Source organism: Mobula birostris, chromosome 3 (assembly GCF_030028105.1).
Source record: "Mobula birostris isolate sMobBir1 chromosome 3, sMobBir1.hap1, whole genome shotgun sequence".
NCBI lineage: Eukaryota > Metazoa > Chordata > Chondrichthyes > Myliobatiformes > Myliobatidae > Mobula > Mobula birostris.
This window is the reverse complement of record NC_092372.1, coordinates 29,533,777-29,560,169: the sequence shown is the minus strand read 5'-3', so window position 1 is coordinate 29,560,169 and position 26,393 is coordinate 29,533,777. Positions and strand designations below refer to the sequence as shown.

At 42.3% G+C, this 26,393-nt stretch overlaps 1 protein-coding gene across 2 annotated transcripts in view; it reads right to left on the bottom strand.

The window, feature by feature from the left end:
• Positions 1-19,820, bottom strand: part of LOC140194951 (myosin-IIIa) — a 176,153-nt gene extending 156,333 nt beyond the window's left edge. For both annotated transcript variants that reach the window (XM_072252403.1, XM_072252404.1), the window contains exon 1: positions 19,514-19,820. In XM_072252403.1, coding sequence (XP_072108504.1) covers positions 19,514-19,627 — 114 coding nt within the window. In that variant the 5' untranslated portion in view covers positions 19,628-19,820. The remainder of the gene's footprint in view (positions 1-19,513) is intronic.
• Between the last annotated feature and the right edge of the window lie 6,573 nt (positions 19,821-26,393).

Sequence of the window (26,393 nt, the reverse complement as noted above, 5' to 3'; positions counted from 1 at the left end):
CGGTGAGGGGGCGGGGGGTGGGGGGGAGGTGGTGGTGGTGGTGGGGGTGTGGCTTCACACAGGAATCAGAATCAGGTTTATTATCACTGGCATGTGATGTGAAATTTGGTGAAAGGTAACTTAGGAGCAATCTAATTGAGATCTTTAAAATTATTAAGGGTTACGATCAAGTGATTGAGAGAAAATGTTTCATCTTGCAGAAAAAGAACTCAAATAGAGGCCGCCAATTTAAGATAACCATCAAGAAATCAACAGGGAATCCTGAAGAAACTTGCTTAGATAAAGTGTAACAAGAATGATGAACTTATGAACACAGAGCAAAGAGATAAAGCAAACAATACAGACACATTTAAGAGAAGAATAAAGGAATAGGGGACTGTAGTTCAGTCGGCCCTCATTATCTATGGGGGATTGGTTCCTGGACCTGCTGCAGATACCAAAAAACGCGGAGGCTCAAGCCCCTTATTTAACCTGTCTCAGCGCGGGTGGACTTTAGGACCCGGGGGAGCTCAGGACCCAACGCCCGCGGCTGAATCCGCAGTGTTTCTGTTCCGTTGACTGAAAACAATCACGACTGAAAATAAAGTGGAAATAATACAGCAATCGAAAAGAGGTGAAACGCCATCGGTCATTGCAAAAGCGTTAGGCTACAGTCGGTCAACGATTGGAACAATTTTAAAGGATAAAGTGAGAATAATGCAGCATGTGAAAGGCCCTGCCCCGATGAAAGCTACAATTATTACTAAGCAACACAGTGGTTTAATTATTGAAATACATACATTTCTTAAGTGTTTTATATGCATAGAAAGGTAAAATATATACTAAGACAAATGTTTGACTAACTGACGCTAAGTAATACCGGATGTACCTGTTCCAACTTACATACAAATCTGACTTAAAGACGGACTCAGGAACAGAACTTGTTCGTAACCCGGGGACTGCCTGGACTTTAAAATCATCTCTAGATTACTTATAATAACTAATACAATGTAAATACTATGTAATTAGTTGTTATATTGTATTGTTTAGGGAATAATGACAAGAAAAAAAAAAGTCTGTACAAGCTCAAACAACGAGTGCTGGAGAGAGAACTTCCGGGTTTTCCCGATCCGCGGTTGGTTGAATCCGCGCAAGCGGAACCTGTGGATAAGGAGGGCCGACTGTAATAGGTTTAGAGGAGGTAAGAAAGGATGTGGTAAGAGTAGAATACAGGAGCTGCCAAGGACTCATAGGTGTGAATGGCTTTTTTTCTTAGCAGATACTTGGAAATTAGTCCAAGATATTGAAAATGATTAGACCATTCTGCTGTTGCTCCTGCTGAGGTCAGATCAGAAAAAGGCCTTTACATCTTCATTATATTGCCTTATACGGGTTTCTTTGAAGTCAACTCTGTTATGAAATTTTCCATTATTTCCTTACTTGGATTCTCGCTTCCTTTATCTTTAAACTAGACAACGGGGTGACCCGTTGGGGCACCCTTTGAGAGAAGGGTAGTGCAGTCTGATGTGACCAGAATGAATATTAAATTTTCCTGAATGCTATTGGTATCACTTTGCTTTGGAAACTGAAGAAGAAAACCTCAGTTTATTAAAGAAGAACGATGCGTAGCAAAGCAAATATAGCTCCTCCTCATTTAATGAAGGACACTTTTGATGGAATCATTTCTGGTTTATCTGCCACCCTTGTGCCTCTTGTTGTCATTCTGGAGATGTGCAGTCCTTTCATCCCCCGTCTCTTCATCTCTTCTGCTGTTTGTTGCTTGTCTCTGATCCTGGAGACATGCATGCCTCTCTGCCTCTCCTCCTCTGTCTCTTCTTCTCTCATCTTTTTTTGTCCTGACTCTTTGATCCTGGAGCCGTGCAGCCCTGGTCTCATCTGATTCTTGGTCTCTCTCTCTCCTTACCGCTTCTCAACGACGTTTGCCATCATTCCTTGACCATAATGTCCCCTTGCCCTCTCCACGCGGCATAATTAGGCTGACAATAATGCTGGACAGAAGATACGAAGCAGTAACACCAAAGGATGCTGATTATTCTTGATGATGTGGCTGGCGCTCTCCTAAATGGACATAATATAATCATCGCTGTCCTTTGACTGCAGCAAAGGGTTTTATGGGTGTCTCAAAGTAAGTCATTACAATAAGATTTAATTTTCTCTTATTGATGGGTGGCAGTTAGATCTGTCCCAATCCTGCACATGCTGATGGTTATTAGCAGAATGTGACCCCTCGAAATAGAGCTGCCCTGCCCTTTTGCTCCGGTAGGTGTCGCTGCTGAGGCTGGCCGTGCGCATGCGTCGGGCTGTCGCGTCCCGATTTCCATGATGGCCGATCGGCTTGCGGGTTAAAAGGGAGCCTATTGATTTTTGCGAATGAGCAATTTTATACCAATATATAACCCTGAACTTTGCCTGCATTCTGTAAGTTAGCGCATTTTAATTCGATTTAGCCAAAAAAAGTGCTGCTGTAATGCACCATTTGCACTAATTGGAGGCCACAAACAGACAGACAGAGCATGAGAGTTTTCGTAGTAACTGACAATGTGGTGGTCAAACATACTTTGAGAATTTGGTTACAGTTTAGAAAACATTTTGGTTTATTGAGATTCTCCCTCTCGAGTCCCATCTTTTCTAATTGTTTTTTTTTAAAACCATCTTTAATTGACTTATCTTTTAAAGAATGGGATAGATTGGGTATTAAATGATTTCAGGATTTGTTTGATGGAAGGAATCTCTCTTCTTTTGTGCAACTTTCAACAAAATTTAACCTTTCCAACACTCACTTTTTTCGATACTTACAGATTAGAGATTTTTTAAGATCTCAATTACATACATTTCCTACCAGTCCAGATAAGAATATAATAGATGCAATTTTTAATCTGAAACCCTTTGACAATGGTTCAATATCTTACATTTATGGTCTGCTGTTGGGACTGAAAAAGGCCTCTTTAGATATAATTAAAGGAGACTGGGAAAAGGATTTACAGATTTTCATATCTTAAGAGAGCTGGAAGATTATTTTAAAATTGATTAATTCTTCATCGTTATGTGCTCGTCATTCTTTATTACAATTCAAAGTGGTACATAAAGTTCATGTCTAAAGACAAGCTCTCTCATTTCTACGCAGATATTTCCCCTTACTGTGATAGATGTACTAATGGAGTGGCCACACTAATTCATATATTTTGGACATGTCTGAGCCTTAAAAAATTTTGGAAAGATGTATTTCAAACTTTTTTTGTACTTTTCAAAGTTAGTTTTAAGCCCAATCCTTTGACTGACATGTTTAGTATTGTTGAGGATAGGGCTACAAAATTGAAGCCATCTAATTTGTGGGTATTGGCCTTTATGCCTCTTATGGCCAGGAGGGTGATCTTGCTCAAGTGGAAGGAGGCCGCCCCACCCACGCATGTTCAATGGCTATCTGATGTTATGTTGTGCCTTGATCTAGAGAAGATTTATTGTTCGATTTCTGATTCTAAACATGATTTTCTAATGTTATGGGGACCCTTTGAGTTATTTTCATAATCTTTGAACTGTTATTAAAGTATGGATCTGAGCCATTATTATAATATTATATGGTAAGATATTTCTTTTTTTTCTTTTTTTTTTAACCAACCAACTCATTTTGGTAGTGGGGGTAGATTTTTTTAAAAAATACAATTATGTTATTTTATTTCATAATTCAATCTTTTTTTCTACATGATTGATTTGGAATATGGGATACTGTGATCATATTACTGTGGTTTAAATGTAATGTAATTTGTATTACTTGTATCCTTATGAATTTTGTATTTGTATTTATGCAATTTATATAATATAATAAAAATATTGAAAGACAACTTCATTAACATACAAGGAACTCAACAGGTCAGGCAACTTCTATAGAAATGGATAAACAGTTGTTGTTTTGGGCCAACATCCTTCGTCAGGACTGAAGAAGGGTTTTGTCCTGAAATGTCGACTGTTATCCATTTCATAAGAACATAAGAAATAGGAGCAGGAGTAGGTCATCCGGCCTATCGAGCCTGCCCCACCACTCAATAAGATCATGGCTGTAAACTCAGCTCCATCTACCTCCTTTTCCCCATAACCCTTAATTCCCTTCCTATGTAAAAACCTATCTAACTCTTTCTTAAATATATTTAGTGAAGAAGCCTCAACTGCTTCCCTGAGCAGAGAATTCCACAGATTCACCACTCTCTGGGAAAAACAATTTCTCCTCATCTCTGTCCAAAATCTTCTCCCCTGAATCTTGAGGAAATGTCCCCGAGTTCTAGTTTCACTTACCAATGGAAACAACTTCCCTACTTCTATCTTATCTATCCCTTTCAAAATTTTGTATGTTTCTATAAGATCCCCTCTCATTCTTCTGAACTCCAGAGAGTACAGTCCCAGGTGACTCAATCTCTCCTCATTGGTTAACCCCTTCATCTCTGGAATCAACCTGGTGAACCTCCTCTGCACTGCCTCCAAAGCCAGTATATCCTTCCTCAAGTACGGAGATCAGAACTGCACACAGTACTCCAGGTACGGTCTCACCAGTACCCTGTATAGCTGCAGTATGACCTCCCTGCTCTTGAATTCAATCCCTCTAGCAATGAAGGCCAATATTCCGTTTGCCTTCTTAATAACCTGTTGTACCTGCAAGCCAACTTTTTGAGATTCATGCACAAGCATCCCCAAGTCCCTCTGCACAACAGCATGCTGCAATCTTTCACCATTTAAATAATAATCTGCTCTTCTATTATTCCTTCCAAAGTGGATGATCTCGCATTTACCAACGTTGTATTCCATCTGCCAGACCTTGGCCCACTCACTTAACCCATCTATATCCCTCTGCAGACCCTCCACATCCTCTGTACAATTTGCTGTTCCACTCAGTTTAGTGTCATCAGCAAATTTTGCTACGTTACACTCAGTTTCCTCTTCCAAATCATAAATGTAAATGGTAAACAGCTGCGTGCCCAGCACTGACCCCTGCGGCACCCCACTCACCACAGACTGCCAACCAGAGAAACACCCATTTATACCAACTCTCTGCCTTCGATTGGTTAACCAATCCACTATCCATGCCAATACACTTCCTCCAACTCCATGCATCCATATCTTATTTATAAGTCTCTTGTGCAGCACCTTATCGAATGCCTTCTGGAAATTTCCATAGATGCTGCCCGACCTGCTGTGTTTCTCCAGCATTTTGTGTGTGTTGCTTTGGATTTCCAGCAGCTGCAGACTTTCTCATGTTTAAGATTTCCATCTTCATGTAGTTGAATCTTCACAAATCAAAATGCTAATTCATTTTGTTCATCAACTATTACAGAAGAACCATTTTTTTTCATCATCCATTACTCAAAAGGTCCATCAGTGATCCCCATTTGCTCAAATTACTCTAGTCTTATCTAGCTCTTCTACACAAACCCTGTACTTAATCAAACCCTTTAAACTACATATTCTAAACATGTTAAAGAATGGGGTACACTTTCTGTGACAGCTGTTTCACAAGCACTTCGTCCTCCATTATAACTTTCATTATATTATCAACCATCTGCCTTACTTCCAATCTTGTGCATCTCAAGCTGACCAGCCCACTAACAATGGCTGGCTTTGTGGTCCCCACAATCCGCTCCAGAATAGCTCAGTGTTTGATACTCAGCTCCCTCTTCATCTGCTTACATCTTAGTGACATTATCCTTTTCACATCTTTTGCTATTGATGCACAGTCCAACATTACCACAACTCTTGATTCCATCGACCACTTATTCTGAAGCCTGCTCCATTCAAGATGCAAGTAAACATTAAATTGTTTCCAGTAGGCTACTGATGTCATGTTATTCAGCTTCCACCAAACATAGCTAAAGTCACACCATTCTGAGTCAGCAAGAACTCACTCACAGCCAGGACTCGATGCAATCTGTTCTTTGCAGATCTAACCATTATATCTGTTTTACTCTTTTAAATCTAAACGCTATAACTCTAGGATAGCCTTGCACCATATTGTCCTCCTGCTGATCACTTGTTCTGTATTCTGCTGTTGCCTTCCCTTAAACAAACCTCACTGTGCTGTAAAAATAAAATGATCTGTTTGGATGGCATGCATAACAATTTTTTTAAGCTGTCCCTTTAGTATCTGTGGCAAAATAAAGGAATTGGCTAATTTTCTTTTGTCCACCTTCCAGCATTAATGTTACTCATTTCTCAGTTAGCCTTCAGAAAATTCTGTTGGTTTTCTTTGAACACTGAACTGCAATGATGGCTTGGATATAATCAAGCAAGGTCCACTGGAGGCTGGAGGTCTGCCCTGGGGTTAAAGGACTGTATATGTGTGTGGGCAGGCGGGAGGGAGGGAGGAACAGGGCCTGTTTTGCTGCTTATTGTGTTCCATTTTGTAGTTAGAAACACAGCTTGGAATAGGCCCTTCTAGCCTTCAATCTGCACCTCCCAGCAACCCCCAATTTAACCCTAGCCTAATCACAGGACAATTTACAATGACCAATTAACCCACTAACCAGTACATCTTTGGACCATGGGAGGAAACAGGACATGGAGAAAACCCACATTCTCCATGGGGAGGACATACGGACTTCTTACAGATGACGTTGGAATTGAACTCCAAACTCTTGACGCCCTGAGCTGTAATAACACAGTGTTAACCGCTGCGCTACCGTGTTGCGCTGTGTTATTCTGCTGAGCACTGTGGTCATGCTATGTCGGCGCCAGAATAGGTGGCAACACTTGCAGGCTGCCCCCAGCACACCCTCAGGCGAGTTTGTTAATGCAAAAGATGCATTTCACTCTATGTTACAATGTACACAAGATCCGATGCCTCCACCATCGACGAACAGCTGCAGCAGTGTGTACCATCTACAAGATGCACTGCAACACCACACCAGAAGTCCTAAGGCAGCATCTTCCAGACCCATGACCACTACCATCTAGAAGGACAAGAACAGCAGATACCTGGGAACACCACCACTTGGAAATCTCCCTCCAAGTCACTCACCAACCTGACTTGGAAACATATCACCGTTCCTTCATTGTCGTTGGGTCAAAATCATGGAATTCTCTCCCCAACAGCACTGTAGGGGTACCTACACCTCAGGGACTGCAGCTCATCACCACCTTCTCAAGGGCAACTAGGGATGGGCAATAAATGCTGGTTTAGCTGGTGATGCTCACGTCCCGTAAATGGAAAAAAAAAATTATTGCAAGCACCTCCAGTCAATCCCACTTGAACATATTTGGGTCCCATTGGTTTAGGATTGAAAAAGTGTTTTATTAAATTTACCTCAGTATGTTCTCTCCAATAGGTCTGTTGGAGAATTGGCCATCTTACTCCAAATAAAACTTATGTTCCAGAGCTCCATTCCTTTCACAAGAATAAAGTAGAAAATCTATTTTTCTGCCGAATCCACATTTGGCATGACATCTAAAACTTTGACAAACTTCTATAGGTACGCTGTGGAAGGTATCCTGATTGGCTACATCATGGCAAGTATGGAGACACCAATGCCTAGGAATGGAAAAGCCTACAAAACATAATTCATTCAGCCCAGTGTATCACAAGAAAGGCCCTCTTCACCATTGAGCACATCTACAAAGAGTACTGCCACAAGAAAGCAGCATCTGTCATCAAGGACCCCACCATCCAGGCCATGTTCTCTTCTTGGTGTGACCAACAGGAAGGAGGTGCAGAAGCCCTAGGTCCCACACCACCAGGTTTAGGAGCAGTTATTACCCTTCAACAATCAGGCTCCTGAACTTGCATGATAACTTCACTCACTACAACAGTGAACTGACCACTCAACACTATGGACTGACTTTCAAGGACTCTACAACTCAGGTTCTCAGTATTTATTTATATTGCATAGTTTGTCTTCTTTGTCATGTTTCTTCATAGTCTGTCAGTGTCAGCACTGTGCAAAAGTCTGAGGCACATACAGTGCCAATATAAAGTATTTACCCCGCCCCCGCCACTTCGGAATTTTTCATGTTTTACAACACTGAATCACAGTAGACTTAATTTGGCTGTTTTGACGCTGATCAACAGAAAAAGACTATTTTGTGTCAAAGCGAAAACAGACATAGAAACATAGAAAACCTACAGCACAATACAGGCCCCTCGGCCCACAAAGCTGTGCCGAACATGTCCCTACCTTAGAACTACCTAGGCTTTACCCAAAGCCCTCTATTTTTCTAAGCTCCAAGCAGCCATCCAGGAGTCTCTTAAAAGACCCTATCGTTTCCGCCTCCACCACTGCCACTGGCAGCCCGTTCCACGCACTCACCACTCTCTGCGTAAAAAAACTTCCCCCTGACATCTCCTCTGTACCTACTTCCAAGCACCTTAAAACTATGTCCTCTCGTGCCAGCCATTTCAGCCCTGGGGAAAAGCCTCTGACTATCCACACAATCAATGCCTCTCATTATCTTGTACACCTCTATCAAGTCACCTCTCATCCTCCGCTGCTCCAAGGAGAAAAGGCCGAGTTCACTCAACCTATTCTCATAAGGCATGCTCCCCAATCCAGGCAACATCCTCGTAAATCTCCTCTGCACCATTTCTATGGTCTCCACATCCTTCCTGTAGTGAGGCGACCAGAATTGAACACAGTACTCCAAGTAGGGTCTGACCAGGGTCTTATATAGCTGCAACATTACCTCTCGACTCTTAAAACTCAGTCCCACGATTGATGAAGGCCAATGCACCGTATGCCTTCTTAACCACAGAGTCAACCTGCTTAGCAGCTTTGAACGTCCTATGGACTTGGACCCCAAGATCCTTCTGATCCTCCACACTGCCAAGAATCTTACCATTAATACTATATTCTGCCATCATATTTGACCTACCAAAATGAACCACCTCACACTTAACTGGGTTGAACTCCATCTAGCACTTCTCAGCCCAGTTTTGCATCCTATCAATGTCCCGCTGTAACCTCTGACAACCCTCCACACTATCCACAATACTCCCAACCTTTGTGTCATCAGCAAATTTACTAACCCATCCCTCCGCTTCCTCATCTAGGTCAGTTATAAAAATCACAAAGAGTAAGGGTCCCAGAACAGATCCCTGAGGCACACCACTGGTCACCGGCCTCCAAACAGAATATCACCTGTCTACAACCACTCTTTGCCTTCTGTGGACAAGCCAGTTCTGGATCCACAAAGCAATGTCCCCTTGGATCCCATGCCTCCTTACTTTCTCAATAAGCCTTGCATGGGGTACCTTATCAAATGCCTTGCTAAAATCCATATACACTACATCTACAGCTCTACCTTCATCAATATGTTTAGTCATATACTCAAAAAATTCAATCAGGCTCGTAAGGCACGACCTGCCTTTGACAAAGCCATGCTGACTGTTCCTAATCATATTATGACTCTCCAAATGTTCATAAATCCTGCCTCTCAGGATCTTCTCCATCAGCTTACCAACCACTGAAGTAAGACTCATCGGTCTACAATTTCCTGGGCTATCCCTACTCCCTTTCTTGAATAAGAGAATAACATCCGCAACCCTCCAATCCTCTGGAACCTCTCCCGTCCTCATTGATGATGCAAAGATCATCGCCAGAGGCTCAGCAATCTCCTCCCCTGCTTCCCACAGTAGCCTGGGGTACATTCCATCCGGTCCCAGTGACTTATCCAACTTGATGCTTTCCAAAAGCTTCAGCACATTCTCTTCCTTAATATCCACATTCTCAAGTTTTTCAGTCCACTGTAGGTCATCCCTACAATCGCCAAGATCCTTTTCCGTAGTGAATACTGAAGCAAAGTATTCATTAAGTACCTCCACTATTTGCTCCAGTTCCATAGACACTTTTCCATTGTTACAATTGATTGGTCCTATTCTCTCATATCTTATCCTCTTGCTGTTCACATACTTGTAGAATGCCTCGGGGATTTCCTTAATCCTGTCCGCCAAGGCCTTCTCATGGCCCTTTCTGGCTCTCCTAATTTCATTCTTACGCTCCTTCCTGTTAGCCTTATAATCTTGTAGATTCACATCATTACCTAGTTTTTTTGAACCTTTCATAAGCTCTTCTTTTCTTCTTAACTAGATTTACAAGAGCCTTTGTGCACCTCGGATCTTGTACCCTACCATCCTTTCCATGTCTCATAGAACATATCTACTCAGGACCCCACACAAATATCCCCTGAAGATTTGTCACATTTCTTTGGTACATTTCCCTGAGAACATCTGTTTCCAATTCATGCTTCACTTTCCTGCCTGATAGCCTCATAGTTCCCCCTACTCCAATTAAACATTTCCCTAACTTGCCTGTTCCTATCCCTCTCCAATGCTATGGTAAAGGAGGCAGAATTGTGATCATTATCTCCAAAATGCTCTCCCACTGATAGACCTGACACCTGACCAGGTTCATTTCCCAATACCAGGTCAAGTACAGCTTCTCCTCTTGTAGGCTCATCCGCTTTACTCATGATTCTCCTCGCATTAAAATCGACACATCTCAAACCATCGGACTGAGCGCATCCTTTCTCTATCACCTGCCTATCCTCCCTTTCGCACTGTCTCCAAACTTTCTCTATTTGTGAGCCAACCTCCCTTTCCTCTGTCACTTCAGTTCGGTTCCCACCCCCCCAGCAATTCTAGTTTAAACTCTCCCCAATAGCCTTAGTAAACCTTCCTGCCAGGATATTGTTCCCCTCTACAAAGTGTTCTAAATTACAAACATAAAATGCTTAATAATTGATTGCATAAGTATTCACCCCCCCCTTTAATATGACACACCAAATCATCATAGGTGCAGCCAATTGGTTTTAGAAGTCACATAATTAGTTAAATGGAAATCTGTTTTTGGAGACCTGTGTGCAGTCACAGTGTTTCAATTGACTGTAGTAAAAATACACCTGTATCTGGAAGGTCCAACTGCTGATGAGTCAATATCAAGAACATAATAAGATCATAAGAAATAGGAGCAGGAGTAGGCCATCTGGCCTGTCAAGTCTGCTCCGCCATTTAATAAGATCATGGCTGATCTGACCATGGACTCATCCCCACCTACCTGCCTTTTCCCCCATAACCCTCAATTCCCCTACTATGCAAAAATCTATCCAACCTTAAATATATTTACTGAGGTAGCCTCCACTGCTTCATTGGGCAGAGAATTCCACAGATTCACCACTCTCTGGGAACAGCAGTTCCTCCTCATCTCTGTCTCAAATCTACTCCCCCAAATCTTGCTGCTATGTCCCCTAGTTCATGTCTCCCCTACCAGTGGAAACAGCTTTCTTGCCTCGAACTTATCCATCCCTTTCATCATTTTATATGTTTCTATAAGATCTCCTCTCATTCTTCTGAATTCCAGCGATCCACAGCCCCAAGCAATTCGATCTCTCCTCATAGTCTAACCCCTTCATCTCTGGAATCAATCTGGTGAACCTCCTCTGCACTGCCTCCAAAGACAGTATATCCTTTATCAAGTAAGGAGATCAGAACTGCAAACAGTACTCCAGGTGCTGCCTCACCAGTACCCTGTACAGTTGCAGCATAACCTCCTGCTCTTAAATTCAATCCCTCTAGCAATGAAGGCCACCATTCCATTTGCCTTCTTGATAGCCTGCTGCATCTGCAAACCAACCTTTTGTGATTCATGCACAAGCAATCCCAAGTCCCTCTGCACAGCAGCATGCTGCAATTTTTTACTATTTAAATAATAATCTCTTCCATTTTTCCTGCCAAAGTGGATGACCTCACATTTACCAACATTGTACTCCATCTGCCAAACCCTTGCCCACTCACTTAATCTCTCTGCAGACTCTCCGTATCTTCTGCACAATTTGCTTTTCCATTCAATTTAGTGTCATCAGCAAACTGAAATACACTACACTCGGTCCCCTCTTCCAGAACGTTAATGTATATCGTATTCTGGCAAAAATTACACCATGAAGACAAAAGAACACTCCAAGCAACTTCGCAAAAATGCTATTGAAAAGCACAAGTCTCAGGAGGTGGATACAAGAAGATTTCCAAGTCACTGAGTATCACTCGGAATACAGTGAAGTCAATCAACACGAAATGGAAAGAATATGGCACAGCTTTAAATCTGCTTCAAGCAGGCAGTCCTCAGAAACTGAGTGATCGTGCAAGAAGGGGACAACTGATGGAGGCCACCAAGAGACCTCTGACAACTCTGGAGAGGTTACAAGCTTCCATGGCTGAGATGGGAGAGACTAAGCATACAACTGTTGCCTGGATGCTTCACCAGTTGCAGCTTTATGGGAGAGTGGCAAAGAGAAAGCCACTGTTGATAAAAAAAAATTAGATGAAATCTCACTGGGTTTGCCAGAAAGCATGTGGGAGACCCTGAGGTCAGCTGGAAGAAGGTTCTATGGTCTGATGAAACCAAAATTGAGCTCTTTGGTCTTCAGACTACACGCTATGGTTGGTGTAAGCTCCGAGACTTATAATATATATCATTACAGAACGTCTTTCTGATGCTTCCTGCTCCCTCCCGTCACCCTTCCCATTTTCCCCAACCATGATTCCCCTCTCCCTGTCGCCTTTCCACTCTCAGTCCACAATAGAGGCCCATATCACAATCAGGTTTATCATCCGTTACATGCTTCATGAAACTTGCTTTTTTGCAGCAGCAGTAGCAGTACGGTGCCATACATAAAATTACTACAAAACTGTGCAAAAATCTTAGCCACCCCAGCTATACATATGTGCCTGAGACTATTGCACCCAGTACTGTAGTTTCTCATTGATTCTGTTACATTTCTTTGTTCTACTGTGAGGTGCAAGAAACTATATATCAGGATAGTCTGTGGTGACATATACTTTGATAATAAATTTACTTTGAATTTTAACAACCATTAAAATTCTGAAACCAACCTCATTTTACTATTGTTTTGAAAATTTCCATATTAGCTTGTCACACAATACAAGCTTGGCTAAACTACTAATAGTACATTCAAGTTATCCATAAAACAACATCAAATATTTACATACAAGTTAGATAGAATGAATTGGAATGAATGTAACAGATTTGCATTAGACCAATTTTTTGATAAGTTTGTCCAAATCAAATTTGCCACGACTTGTTCATACCATCAGGGAGATGGTATTGGAAAGAGCCTAAAGACCCATTTGTCCTTTGCCATCTGATTTCTAAACAAGGAACCCATAATCTCTACTTTGTTATTCCCATTTCTGCACTATTATATTAATTTTACTTCTTTGTATTGCATTGCTGCTGAAAAATAAAATTTCACATCACAAGACAGTGATTCTGATCCAAAATAATAAACAACGATTATTCAGAACACAAAAATAAACATACACTATTACAGACTGCATGACTGAGAAACACCATGTTGGCATAACTAGTCCAGACATCCCACCTCTCCTGGAAGGTCCAGGAGTCTTCCGCAAATTAGTAGTGGCTCCCTGATGCCCGCAAATGATATACAATGTCCCGGAATTTGATTTTTTTTGAGGGCGAGCATGAGAGAGCACACGAGAGAGCGAGCGCAAGAGCGAGAAAGCGAGCGTGAGTGAGAGAAACCATGAGAGAGCGTGAAAGTATGAGAGCGAGAAAGCAAGCGCGAGAGAGCGAGAGCAAGAGTGAGAAAGTGAGCGCGAGTGAGAGCGACCACGAGAGAGCGTGAGAGTGAGAAAGCAAGCACGAGGGAGCGAGCGAGAGCGAGAAAGCAAGTGCGACAGAGCAAGTGCGAGAAAGTGAGCACGAGTGAGAGCGACTACGAGAGAGTGCAAGAGAGAGAGAGAAAGCGAGCGCGAGTGAGAGCGACCACAAGCGAGAGTGAGAGCAAGAAAACAAGCATGCGAGAGAAAGAGAGTGAGTGAGAGCGAGAAAGCAAGTGTGAGAGAGTGGGAGAGAAAGCGAGCATGAGAGCGACCACTAGCGAGAGAGCGCGCACACGCACGCGATAGAGAGAGAGCAAGAGAGAGTTCCAAAAAAAGTCAGAGTGGCAGAGTGTTCCAAAAAAAGAAAATATAAAACGTACGTCACCCCAGACTACCCTAAAGTGTACCCCTGCCTAATAGGGGTCAAAAATAATGACAGTGTTGCTCGCTGCACTGTTTGCAACAGTGACTTTTCTATTGCCCATGGTGGGTTAAAATGTAAAAGACATGTTGAGCTGAGTTTAACAGGTGTTATTCATTCATTAGCATAGCTAACGTTATTTAAACTAGCTGGCCAGCTGCTAAGGAGCTACTCTATTGCAGACATCCCACCTCTCCCGGAAGTCTCCCGCAAATTGATGGTGCTACCTCCCTGAAATGAGCTTTTGCAGGGTGGGATGTCTGCTAGTCTCCAAAACTATTTACATTCCATATGGAAATCACCTCAGCCTTTCAGCAAATTCAGCATTTCTTTTTTCTAGAGTATACAAATTTAAGTTTCCTTCCAAAAGGATCCAGGGTATTTGCCTCAACCACTAACTGGGAAAGCGAGTTGCCCATTCCTAACCACTTTATTAAATAAATTGTTTTTTTTTATCCCTTTAAGTTCATTAATTCTAGTTTTGGAGATCAGTTGTAGATCGTTCCACAAGTGAGAACATCACTTCTCAATTTATTCTGTCAACAAAGTGTCCCCTCTGCCATCTGATTTCGAAACAATGAACCCATAAACTCCACCTTGCGATTCTTTTGGGGCTATTATAGTAATGTTTTCTCTTTGGCCTCACAACACACTGGAGGAACTCAGCAGGTTGGGCAGCATCCGTGGAATCAATCAGTCAATCTTTCGGGCCAGAACCATTCATCAGGAGACCTGTTGAGCTCCTCCAGCGGGTTGTGAGTGTTGCTTTGACCCCAGCATCTTCAGAGTATTTTGTGTTTTCTTTGTACTGCTGCTGCAAAACAACAAATTTCACATCACAAAACAGTCGTAAACCACTCCATTCTTAGAACTTCTGCTGAACTATCTGAAGATAGGGACTTCCTTCTATTCTTAGAAAAGTATAGATCCAAAAGAAGATTTAATAATTTCTAAGGTTCCATGTTAATAAACTTACCTGGTGTTTCCCCAGTGCTCTTAGATACAATGATAACATAAGGAGCAGGAGTAGGCCATCTTGCCTGTCGAGCCTGCTCCACCTTTCAATAACGGCCGTGAACTCATCTCCATCCACCTGCCTTTTTCCCATATCTGTTAATTCCCCTATTATGCAAAAATCTATCCAACCTTGTCTTAAATATAGCTACTGAGGTAGCCTCCACTGTGGGGACAGGAACAACGTACTGTTACTTCACATCCTAGGTTGTAACCTCGTAACCTAGAATCAGCACAGGAATTAGCCCTTCAGCCCTTGAGCATTAACACCAAACCCATCTGTGTGCTGTTTGGTTGTATCCTTCGAGGCCTGCCTATTTATGTTTGTGTAAGTGCATCTTAAGCATAGTCATTGTATTTCACATGAACATTAATGACATTGAGCCACAAAAGCATGACTAAAAGCTTGGTTAAAGACAAGGATTTTAAGGAAATGAGAAATAGAGTAACAAAAAGCTAAATGGAGAGAATATGAAATCTCAGGATCTTAGCAGCTAAGAGCAAGATCAGCATTATGGAGTGATTACTCAAGTTAAGAATTTGAGGCCATTTCAAGCAGTAATAAAGGACATTACTGACATTTGACAGATTTATAACTCAGGCACTGCTAAACTGAATTCGTTTGAGGTCAGTGAGCATAGATGTGAAAGAGATTGCTGTGAATGGGCTCTTGGTGAATCTGTTTTGAACTACCAAGAGTAGTTGATTCATCTCAAAATATCACAGGCTCATCCCTCCTCACTGTTGAGAGTATATACATGAGACACTGCCTCCAGAAGACAGCACCTGTCAAAGGTCCCCACTGCCGCCTTCCCACACCTACCATTGGACAGAAGGTACAGTAATTGTGCAGAACTTGTTTAATTTATGGTTTTCTGGTGAATGCTGTTTATATGAGACTTAAGGCATCTGTTAGTCTTGCGAGACCATGGATCTGCGCCTGGAAAGTCTTCACTCTCCAGGGCGCAGGCCTGGGCAAGGTTGTATGGAAGACCAGCAATTGCCCATGCTGCAATTCTCCCCTCTCCACAACACCAATGTTATCCAAGGGAAGGGCATTAGGACCCATACAGCTTGGCACCAGTGTCCTCGCAGAGCAATGTGTGATTAAGTGCCTTGCTCAAGGACACAACACGTTGCCTTGGCTGGGGCTCGAACTCACAACCTTCAGGCTACTAGTCTAATGCCTTATGAGACTATTTGCCTGATATACTGTGCAAGTTTTTCATTGCACCCATGCATAAATGTACTTGTGCACATGACAATAAACTCAATTTATAATGTCAGAAGATAAAACAAAGCCAGTTAACAGGAGTGCACAGGAAGACTAGGGGTAAAAATGAGACAGATGGAAACCTCAGCTGATAGGCGGAGACAAAGGAGTCAGTTAATCGAACAGTAATGCACAAGGTGGCACAGTAATGGTAAAACTATCTGATCAGCAAGTCAAAACAGGGTCAAAAGAAGGCATTCCTGCCTATACCACTGCGAAAATGGAGCTCAGCAGGTATGACTACAGTAGTAAGGCAATTATAGAAAACACCAACATTGCTGTTTAAAACATTGCAATTTAGAAACTTAGTAATTTTGATGTATACTATAAAAGCATTATAATATTATGACTGGTAGATGTCCAAACTATTAACCCAGAGTTGAAATTCTACCATAGAAATGTGAAAAAGCAAATTTAGTTTTAAAAAAAACTACTGTATACTGGAAATAAGATAAACATCATCTGATGCTAGGAACTTCAACTGCCAACACAGAAAGTGTTACTGGATACAGACCAGTCCATCATAGGCAAGGCCTCTCCACCACAGAGTGCATTTACAAGATGTGCTGCCACAAGGAATTTGCATCCATCATCAAATACACCCACTCTTCAGGCCACACTCTCTTCTTGCTACTACCATCTGCAGGGAGCTACAGGAGCCTTAGGTCCCACACCACCAGTTCCAGGAACAGCTATTACTCTACAACCAAACCAGTGTGGATAACCTCGCTCCACAAACATTTCCAAGGACTCTACAACTCATGTTCTCAGTATTTTTTTAATGTTTGCACAATGTCTTCTTTTGCACATTTGCTGTTTGTCAGCCTGTTTATTAATATTTTTCATAAATTCTATTGCAGTTCTTTATTTTCCTGTAAATGTCTGCAAGGAAGCAAACCCCAAAGTAGTATATGTACTTCCATAATAAATTTATTTTGGCTTTTTAAATTACTAGGAATTAAATGCACTGCACCCTAAATAACATTATGTGTATTTATTACACATCCATTTAGCTTCCTAAGCAAACTTAGACTTAATTGCATGGGGGTTTTAGAAATCCAGATACAGCTAACTTCACACTTGTGTAGAACATTTAATTGCCTTTTCCTGGAGTAAATTGCAGAGACCAGGAAAACTACCCTTTCACTAACTTTAGTCTGAAAACTCATACCCTGATCATTTATCTTGCCCTAATAAACTTCTGGAAGGATGTTTACTTGGGAGTGCAGATTTATTAGTTTCTTATCATGCTTTTTAAAAGAATTAGGAGGCACGTGAAAACACCAGATTTAGGCAATCCAGGCATCACAAAGCCAGCGTTTCACTTACAAACACTAGGAGGACACAAGGAAACTACATCTTCTGTTGAAGAATCAAGAAATATGGGGAATAGTCTAATCAGTGCTAACATTCAGGCTTTCACACTTCTCCTTCCAGACTTGTGCTGGAAATCTGGGTGCCAAGAATTCACTTTTCACTTGTGTTACACACACTCATATTGAGCATTGAACTCAGAGAAGTGCCTGATTTTAGTACTAGTTGTGAACCGGCAGCATCATAAGCTTGGAACTTTCTGGAGATATGATCATACAAGAGAAATTCATTTCCCCATGATAAATTTTATATTATAGCTTTCAAAAGGAAGTTTTACAAGTGGATGTAGCTTAGCACACTGCCTCACAGCAAGTGTACAAGGCATTCCCAAATGCACCTTAAATAATTTTCTATCCACTGCAATTGATAGGATTTTGCGAGCCTTCTGTTTATGTTTTTCGTTCATTTCTTTGCCTAGACCCATTGATACATCTAAAGAGCACAGAAACAGCAATTCAATCCCGTTCGCTAGCCCACTGCAGCAATGAAAAACAGACTTCTAATATACAATTCTTTCATATGACAAAATAAGATCATGAAATCAAGGTGTTATTGTACTTCACTGTAAAAGCTACCAAACACTCCGGAATTTCGCCCCCCCCCCCCCACCTTCTGCTTCTTTCTTTCAAAGAGCTGCACAAAACATGATAATAAATTTACTTTGACTCTGAACACCCTCCCCCCAAGGACTGTACATTTTCACTCGCCTTTAGTCAATAACAACATCTGCTCCTAGAAGCAGAACACAACTTTAAATTTCTCGCTTTTGTATTTAAATCTCCCTGCCGACAGAAGCTGCTCCTTCAGCACTCCCCGCCCCCAGGCCCCCAAGCTCTGAAGTTTCCTCCCAAAAACCCTCAGCTCCTTCTTTCCTTCGCTCAATTGAGATGCTCCTCAAAACATCTTTGACGAAGATTTTATTCATTTACTCCCAAGAACTTCTTGGGATTGGAGCCAAATTCTGATGACGCTCCTAAGAAGTGCCTTCTGGTCATTTTTTATAATTTGAAGTTACTTTGGCTCTGTACATCTTTCCACGAGAAACATTGCGATTGAGTAACAACCTGAATAATATTTTTTAAAAAATCAACCACAGCATACACCCTGGGATTTTACTTCATAGCCTTCTGGGCTGCATGCAGTAGCTAAGAAACTGCCCCTCTCCCTCCCCCCAAGCTTTCATAGCCGCTGATATACGACCCCTGTGGCAGCAACATGTGCATCTCACTGCTCAGCAGTGGGAGGGAAATAAGGAGCTGGATGTATGATTTAAACTCCCTGGTGACTTGTCGTAACTCAGGGGTTACATATGTTCCCATGGCCTCGCCGTCCTGCCGGGTCTAATTTAAGTTCATAGAAAAGCAGTGAAGGAGGCCCTCGGTTCAAGCGTGACTGAACACGAATTTATCACTACTGCTCGTTCAACTACACTCCTTGGTTTAGGGGAGTGAAATAGATTACACTTCCTTGATGTAAAGTATCTTTTAAGTATTATTATATTCCCCAAATCTAGCTGTACACTGCAACCCTCGCTGGTTCACACACTCGCCTGGCCAGTTTACTTCTTCATTTGTATCTCAAGGTACGTTCAAACTTGAAAACAAAGTGTGCCCGGAGCGCTGACGCTCCCCCTTGCTTCTACTAAACAAAAGATGAACAAGATCACCGCGGTCGGTTTAAGAGCTCAGACACTGATCGTTCCCCGGCGATAATCGCATTTTGATTCCATTCCCTCCAGTCAATGGGAGGGCGACAACTCCTCCATGCTAAACTGGGTCTTTAAATGACCGCCACCCGATGCCTGCTTCAACAGACTTACATAAATTTGGTCATGCCGGAACCTGCGGCTGAGCACATCCAGGAGAATGGTCTCATCCAGCTCAGACAATGTGGCCAGGTCCTCCGGGCCGGTGCTGTCGGCGGCTGAGCACATCTCCCCACAGCGTCCGTCACTCAGCACACAAGAGCTCGGCTCCCGAGCTAAAGGATGCGCTACCAAAACCTGTCACAGTTTCTTCCGGACACCTCCAAGTCTACTCTGACATGACCGCCCCTCTTCACTGACGCTAGTGTCTCCTTTTGTGTTAACCTAGGAAATGCAAATTATACACTAGTTACAGCAAGGAGACACTTTCTTGTGCTGAAATAAAACCAGTTTCTAAACCAGTCCCTTTCTTACAAGAAAACCGGAGGAGCTCATTGGCGCCCCCTTGTAGAATTCCAGCCAATCGCCTTGGCTGACGAACCAATGCCAACACTCCGCCTTAGCTCCATTCGAACGCATTTCCTCTATTATCCGAGGTCTGCGCTCAGTTGTGCGCTTTCCCAAGGTAGAACAGAAATACAAGCTCTCTTGGTTCACCTTTCACCCTACTAGCCCCTGCATCCAATATACCATTCTTCATTATTTCCATCAGACCTAATGGAATCTCATCATCCCCTCTCTCCCGCCTTTCTGCTTTCCACATGGATCACTCTCTTTGAGACTCCCTGGTCTGCTCAACACTCCCCACCCACCCCTCCATATCCCCCAATACTTTATCACGCAACTGTAGCAGATGCAACATGTTCCTTCTCCCCTTCCCTCGCGACCTCAAAAGCCCTTCTAAGTGAGGCAGAGATTTGCGTGCACTTCCTCCAACCTAGTCGAAAGCATTCAGTGCTGGCAATGTGGCATCCTGCAAACCAGTGCCACCAAGTATCAACTCTGTGACCATATTGCAGAGCACCCGTACTCTGTCTTCAGCCATCTTGAACTTCTGGAGGCATCTCAGTTCTTCTCCCCTTATCCTTCCCACATCTACTTGTCCTTGGCCTTCTCTTTCACCACAGTGAGACCAAACACAAACTAGGACACCTCCTATCTAGCTCCTGATCTGCCGAGTTCCTCCAGCATCTTGTGTGTGTGTTGCTTTGGATTTCCAGCTTCTGCAGATTTTCTCGTGTTTGTAACGTCTCATATCTGTTTGTGACCCAACAATCCATGGTACGAATCGTGAATGCTGCAATTTCAGGTAATTCACATAACCTGTCTCCCCTTACCACTTCCACAAGTTTACCCAGGTCCTTTCTCTCTTTGTTCGCCTTTTATCTCTCTTCCACCATCCAACCCGCCACCCCCCCCCCAGATAGAATGCAAAGCCTGAGAAGAAACAGGTCTGGCAAGTAGTGAGAGGGGAGGAATTGCAGGTGGGGAGCATGGGACACAGGTATTCACAATCTATAGTGTCAACTGGGGGCCCTAATGTCAGACTTCCAAGTTTGCTTTTGATACAAAACTAGATTGGGATGGGGATGAGCATGTGAAGAGGTTTGCAAGGGATATAAGCAAGCTTACTGAGTGGATGAGAACATGGCAAATGGAATATTCTGTGGAAAGATGTGGTTCAGTGCACAAAAGAGAAGAACAGAGTATTTTTTTCAATCAAATTGAGAACTGTTGATGTTGACTTCTTCATACTCATCACTAGCGTGCAGGTGCAGCAAACAATAGGGTGACACTGTAGATTAGCGTGTTAGCGCGACACTATTACAGCTCAGAGCATCGGGGTTCTGAGTTTGCTTCTGATGTCATGTGTAAAAAGTTTATATGCCCTTCCTGTCAAGTTCAAGTGATTCCTCCAGGTGTTCTGCCATATTCCAGATGTACCGGGTAGTAGGTTGAATGGTCAGTGTAAGTTTATCCGGTCATTAGACTAGGGTTTAAGTAGGCGGGTTGCTGGGTGGTAGAGCCTGTCTCATGCTGTATCTCTTTAAAAAATTAACAAGGCAAATAGGATGTCAACCTTCATTGGGGAGGATTTGAGGCAAGATATTTGACTGCAGTTATAACAGGTCTTAGTGAGATTGTACCTGAGTACTGTGTACAGTTTTGATCACCTGCCATTCAGGGAGTATAACAGAAACTCACCAGACTAGGTCCCGAAAAGGCTATTTGAGGGAAGATTGAGCATGCATTCTCTAAGGTTTAGAAGAATGGGAGATGATCTTCTTGAAACTGACAAGCCTTAACAAGCTAGATGAAGGAGGAAAAATCCTTCTGATTGGTGAGTCTGCAACCAAGGATCCCAAATAGCAGGCCACTTAGGACCAAAATGAAAAGAAATGCCGTCACTCAGAGTCTTTGAAATCCTCCACCTTGGAGGGTTGAAGATTCTTGCTCATTCAATTAATTAAAAACAGAAATCAATTGGATATTAAGAAAAACAAGAGACACGGGGATTTGCAGGAAAATTGAGCCAAAATAGAAGAGTTAGGAAATCAGTTATGAGCTCAGTGAGAGGTAAAATCTATGTCTGCTTCAAATTGAATTGTCATGCAACCATACATGAATACTCATGAATACAGCCAAACAAAATAACATTACTCTGGAGCATTGAGTTCCAGCAATGTCCTTGTAAATTTTCTCTGTGCTCTTTCAATCTTTCCTGTAGGTAGGTGACCAGACCTGTACATAGTGCAGTTGAATGAGCACCAAAGTAAAAATGAAGTGAAAAAAATTAGGGAAAATTAAAATGTCCTTAAACTATTTTATGATATAAAAGTGATTGCTTTGCGTGAAAATTGCTTAAGATGTACTTTGGTGCCCTTTGCACTTCTTGGCACTCCCTTCACCTATCCAATCCTCTAATCGTTTGATTAAAAGCTAAGCAATGAATGACTGACTGTCAGTTATTACCATTGCGCTACCATGGTAATGTCAGTTGCACCCCCTTCACGGCTTCAGAGACCCAGTCCATGTGCCACAATGGACATTCAATTCTCATCTATGAGAAGGCACATTAAACTACAGTAAATAAATAGTATTCACCAATGGTTCTTTACAATTGTAACAACATAATGGAACTCTGTTAGGAATAAACAAGTAACAAAATAAATAACACTTTTGTTATATAGTCATAGAGTCAGAGATTTATGAAACACTTTAGCAGAGGAATAGGTCCTTTGGCCCATGTAATCCACACCAAACCATTAGTCCCATCAACCTGCATCAAAACTTCTCTTAAATGTTGAAATCAAACCCGCATCCACTACTTCTTCTAGCAGATCGTTCCACTCTCAACACCCTCACCACCCTCTGAGAGTTCCTCCTCACGTTCCCCTTTTCTCCTTAGCCCATGACTTCTAGTTCTAGTCTCACTCAGTCTAAGTGGAAATGCCTGCTTTCATTTACCCTATCCACACACCTCATTTGGGTGGTGGGGTGGAGATACATCTCTACCAAAGGAAGTGTAAGGCACTCTTTCCCTGCGCTATCCTTCAGGTCACCCTTGGGCAAGGTGTAGCACCTGCTTAGCCCTTCAATCAAGGTCACATGAAGCCAGGGGAGCAGGTGATGGATGGTCGTATGAGCAGCTGATGCACATCACAAGTCCTGGTTATGCGACCGCCGATGCCAGGCGGAAAATCTCCAAAGAGAATTTTCCTGAGAATTCTCCAGAGAAAGCAGGACCTCCCAGTGGCCACACATTTTAATTCCACATCCCATTCCCATTCTGACATGTCTATTCACAGCCTCCTCTACTGTAAAGATGAAGCCACACTCAGGTTGGAGGAACAACGCCTTATATTCCGTCTGGGTAGCCTCCAACCTGATGGCATAAACATTGACTTCTCTAACTTCCGTTAATGCCCCACCTCCCCCTCGTACCCTATCCGATATTTATTTATATACACACATTCTTTCTCTCTCTTTCCTTTTTCTCCCTCTGTCCCTCTGACTATACCCCTTGCCCATCCTCTGGGTTCCCCCCCCACCCCATTCCTTCTCCCTGGGCCTCCTGTCCCATGATCCTCTCATATCCCTTTTGCCAATCACCTGTCCAGCTCTTGGCTCCATCCCTCCCCCTCCTGTCTTCTCCTATCATTTTGATCTCCCCCTCCCCCTCCCACTTTCAAATCTCTTACTAGCTCTTCCTTCAGTTAGTCCTGACGAAGGGTCTCGGCCCGAAACGCCGACTGTACCTCTTCCTAGAGATGCTGCCTGGCCTGCTGCGTTCACCAGCAACTTTGATGTGTGTTGCTTGAATTTCCAGCATCTGCAGAATTCCTCGTGTTTGTGTTTTTAAAATCTCCAAAGAGTATGGCTGGGGTCACCTGTCTTGTAAAGATACTTCCCAGAAGAAGGCAATGGCAAATGACTTCTGTAGAAAAATTTGCCAAGAGCAGTCGTGGTTAAAGAGCATGATCACCCATGTCATATGACATAGCATATAATGATGATGGTTATACACTTCATAAACTATCAAATTTCCCCACATTTTCCTATGATCCAGAGAATAAAGTCCTTTTCAACCTTTCCCTATTGCTCAACATTCTTGTAAGTTTTCTCTGTACTCTTTCAATCTGACTGATTGAAAGAGTAGGTAGGTGACCAGAACTGCTCATAATTCAGTTGAATGAACACTGAAGTAAATTGAAGTGGGAAAATCGGGGTAAATAAATGTAGTCTTTCCCAGAGAACAACGAGCTAAACTAAACACACCAGTGGGTGGTGTCAAGCAGTATGACACAGAGCTGTGTTGATACAGTAAACAATATGTACACAGACCAACCTGATGACAGAGTTCAAGTATAAAAAGATGCTTCAGCACGTGTTTTTAAAAGAGTCTGAGATAAGTTTAAAATAGGTTAATTTGAATGACAACACATGACAATTTCACATTTACAGGTCTGACAACACTGTTCATAATCCTGTGGCTGGAAATAATTCTGATGCCTAGTGCGACTGGAATTATCTGATAGGCCACTGCTTACTCATTTTGCTATCTTGCCAATGTAGGACGAAACCAACAATGAAACCAGTCACTGACCTTAAAGGAAGCAAAGTAGGCAGCAGGGCCAATGGTGGTAATGTGTAATAGAATTATAGATTGCTGCGAGCAGATAACAACACAACCAGGTAGAAAAATTGTTTAAAGTTTAGCATTGTGAATCTTTTATCTCATTATTCATCAAAGGTAGAAAATGGGGATCCTGACCCTGACTACTACACACACTTCTAAGCTACTTTTTTATATATAGATCCCTACATCACTGTACAGGCCCTTTGGCCCATGAAGGAGTGTTGACCTATAACATACTCCAAGATCAATCTAACCCTTCTCTCCTACATAGCTATCCATTTTTCTATAATCGATGACCTTATCTAAGTGTTTCTTAAATGCCCCTAGTGTACCTGCCTCTGCCACCTGCTGGGAATTCCACACACTCACCACTATCTGTGTAAAAATCTTACCTCTAACATCCTTTCTTCCAGTCACCTTAACTTTATGCCCTCTGGTATTAGATATTTCAGCCCCAGGAAAATATCTCTGACTGTGCACTCAATTTATGCCTCTTCTCATCTTGTCTACCTCTATCGAGTCATCTTGCATCCTTCTTTGCTGCAAAGAGAAAAGCTGTAGTTCACGCAACCTTTCTTCATAATCCAGGCGGGTTCCTATAAATCTCCTTTGCACTCTCCCGAAAGCTTCCACATCATTCCTATAATGAGGCAACCAGAACTGAATACCATATTCCAAGTGTGGACTAATCAGGGTTTTATGGATCTGCAACATCATCTCACGGCTCTTGAACTCAATTCCCGACTAATGGGGACATGGGTAACATTGCCAAGCTCTGTATTGATTCCTCATCTCTAAATGCCCTTTTCAAGCTGCATCCTTGAACTGCAAGCCTGCAAAGTGCGACATTTATTGCGGAAGGTATATTGTCTGGTTGCATTATGGCCTATTATGGGAACACCAATGCCTTTGAGTGGAAAATCCTACAAAAGGTAATGGATTTGGCCGAGTACATCACGGTTAAAAACCTCTCAACCATTGGACACATCTGCATGAAACACTGTCTTCGGAAAGCACCCTCCATCATCAAAGATTCTCACCACCAAGGCCATGCTCTTTTCTCTCTGCTGCCATCAGGTAGAAGGTACAGGTGCCTCCGCACTCACACTGCCAGGTTCAAGAACCATTATTACGCCTCAACTTTACGCTTTTGAACAAAAGAGGATAACTACACTCATCTATTGAGATGTTCCCACAACCAAAAACTTACTTTAAGCACTTATTATTATAACATCTTGTTATTTATTGCTATTTATTTTTATTTGCAATTCTACAATTTGTGGCCTTCTAAGCTTTTACCCTTTCATTGACTCTGTTTACAGTCACTATTCTATAGGTTTGCTGAGTATGCCTGCAGGAAAAAGAATCTCAGTGTTGTATATGGTGACATGTACAGTCTGTACTTTGAACTTTTAATTTTGAGGAGCCATTTCCAGGATTTACATTAAAAAATTACAAGACATTTCCATGTAGAAAGGGTGCATGACGTGAAGAAGAAACTGGATTCATAGTGTCCCCATGCACGTACTGCCAGCATAGAGGCTAGCAAAACACATTACAGTGCCAATTGGAGTTCGATTCTAGCCACTGTCTTTAAGGAGTTTGTATGTTCTTCCCATTACCGCATAGAATTCCTTTGGGTGCTGTAGTTTCCTTTCACATTCCAAAAGTGTACAGTTAAGATTAGGGTTCATGCATTGTGGGCATACTATGTTAGCATAGGAATCATGACAACACTTGTGGTTTTCCCCCAGTACAATCCTCAGACTATGTTGGATGTTGATGCTAATGATGCATTTCACTGAAGTCCATGTTATAAGTAATGCTAGCCTTGATCTCTAATCTCTCTGAACT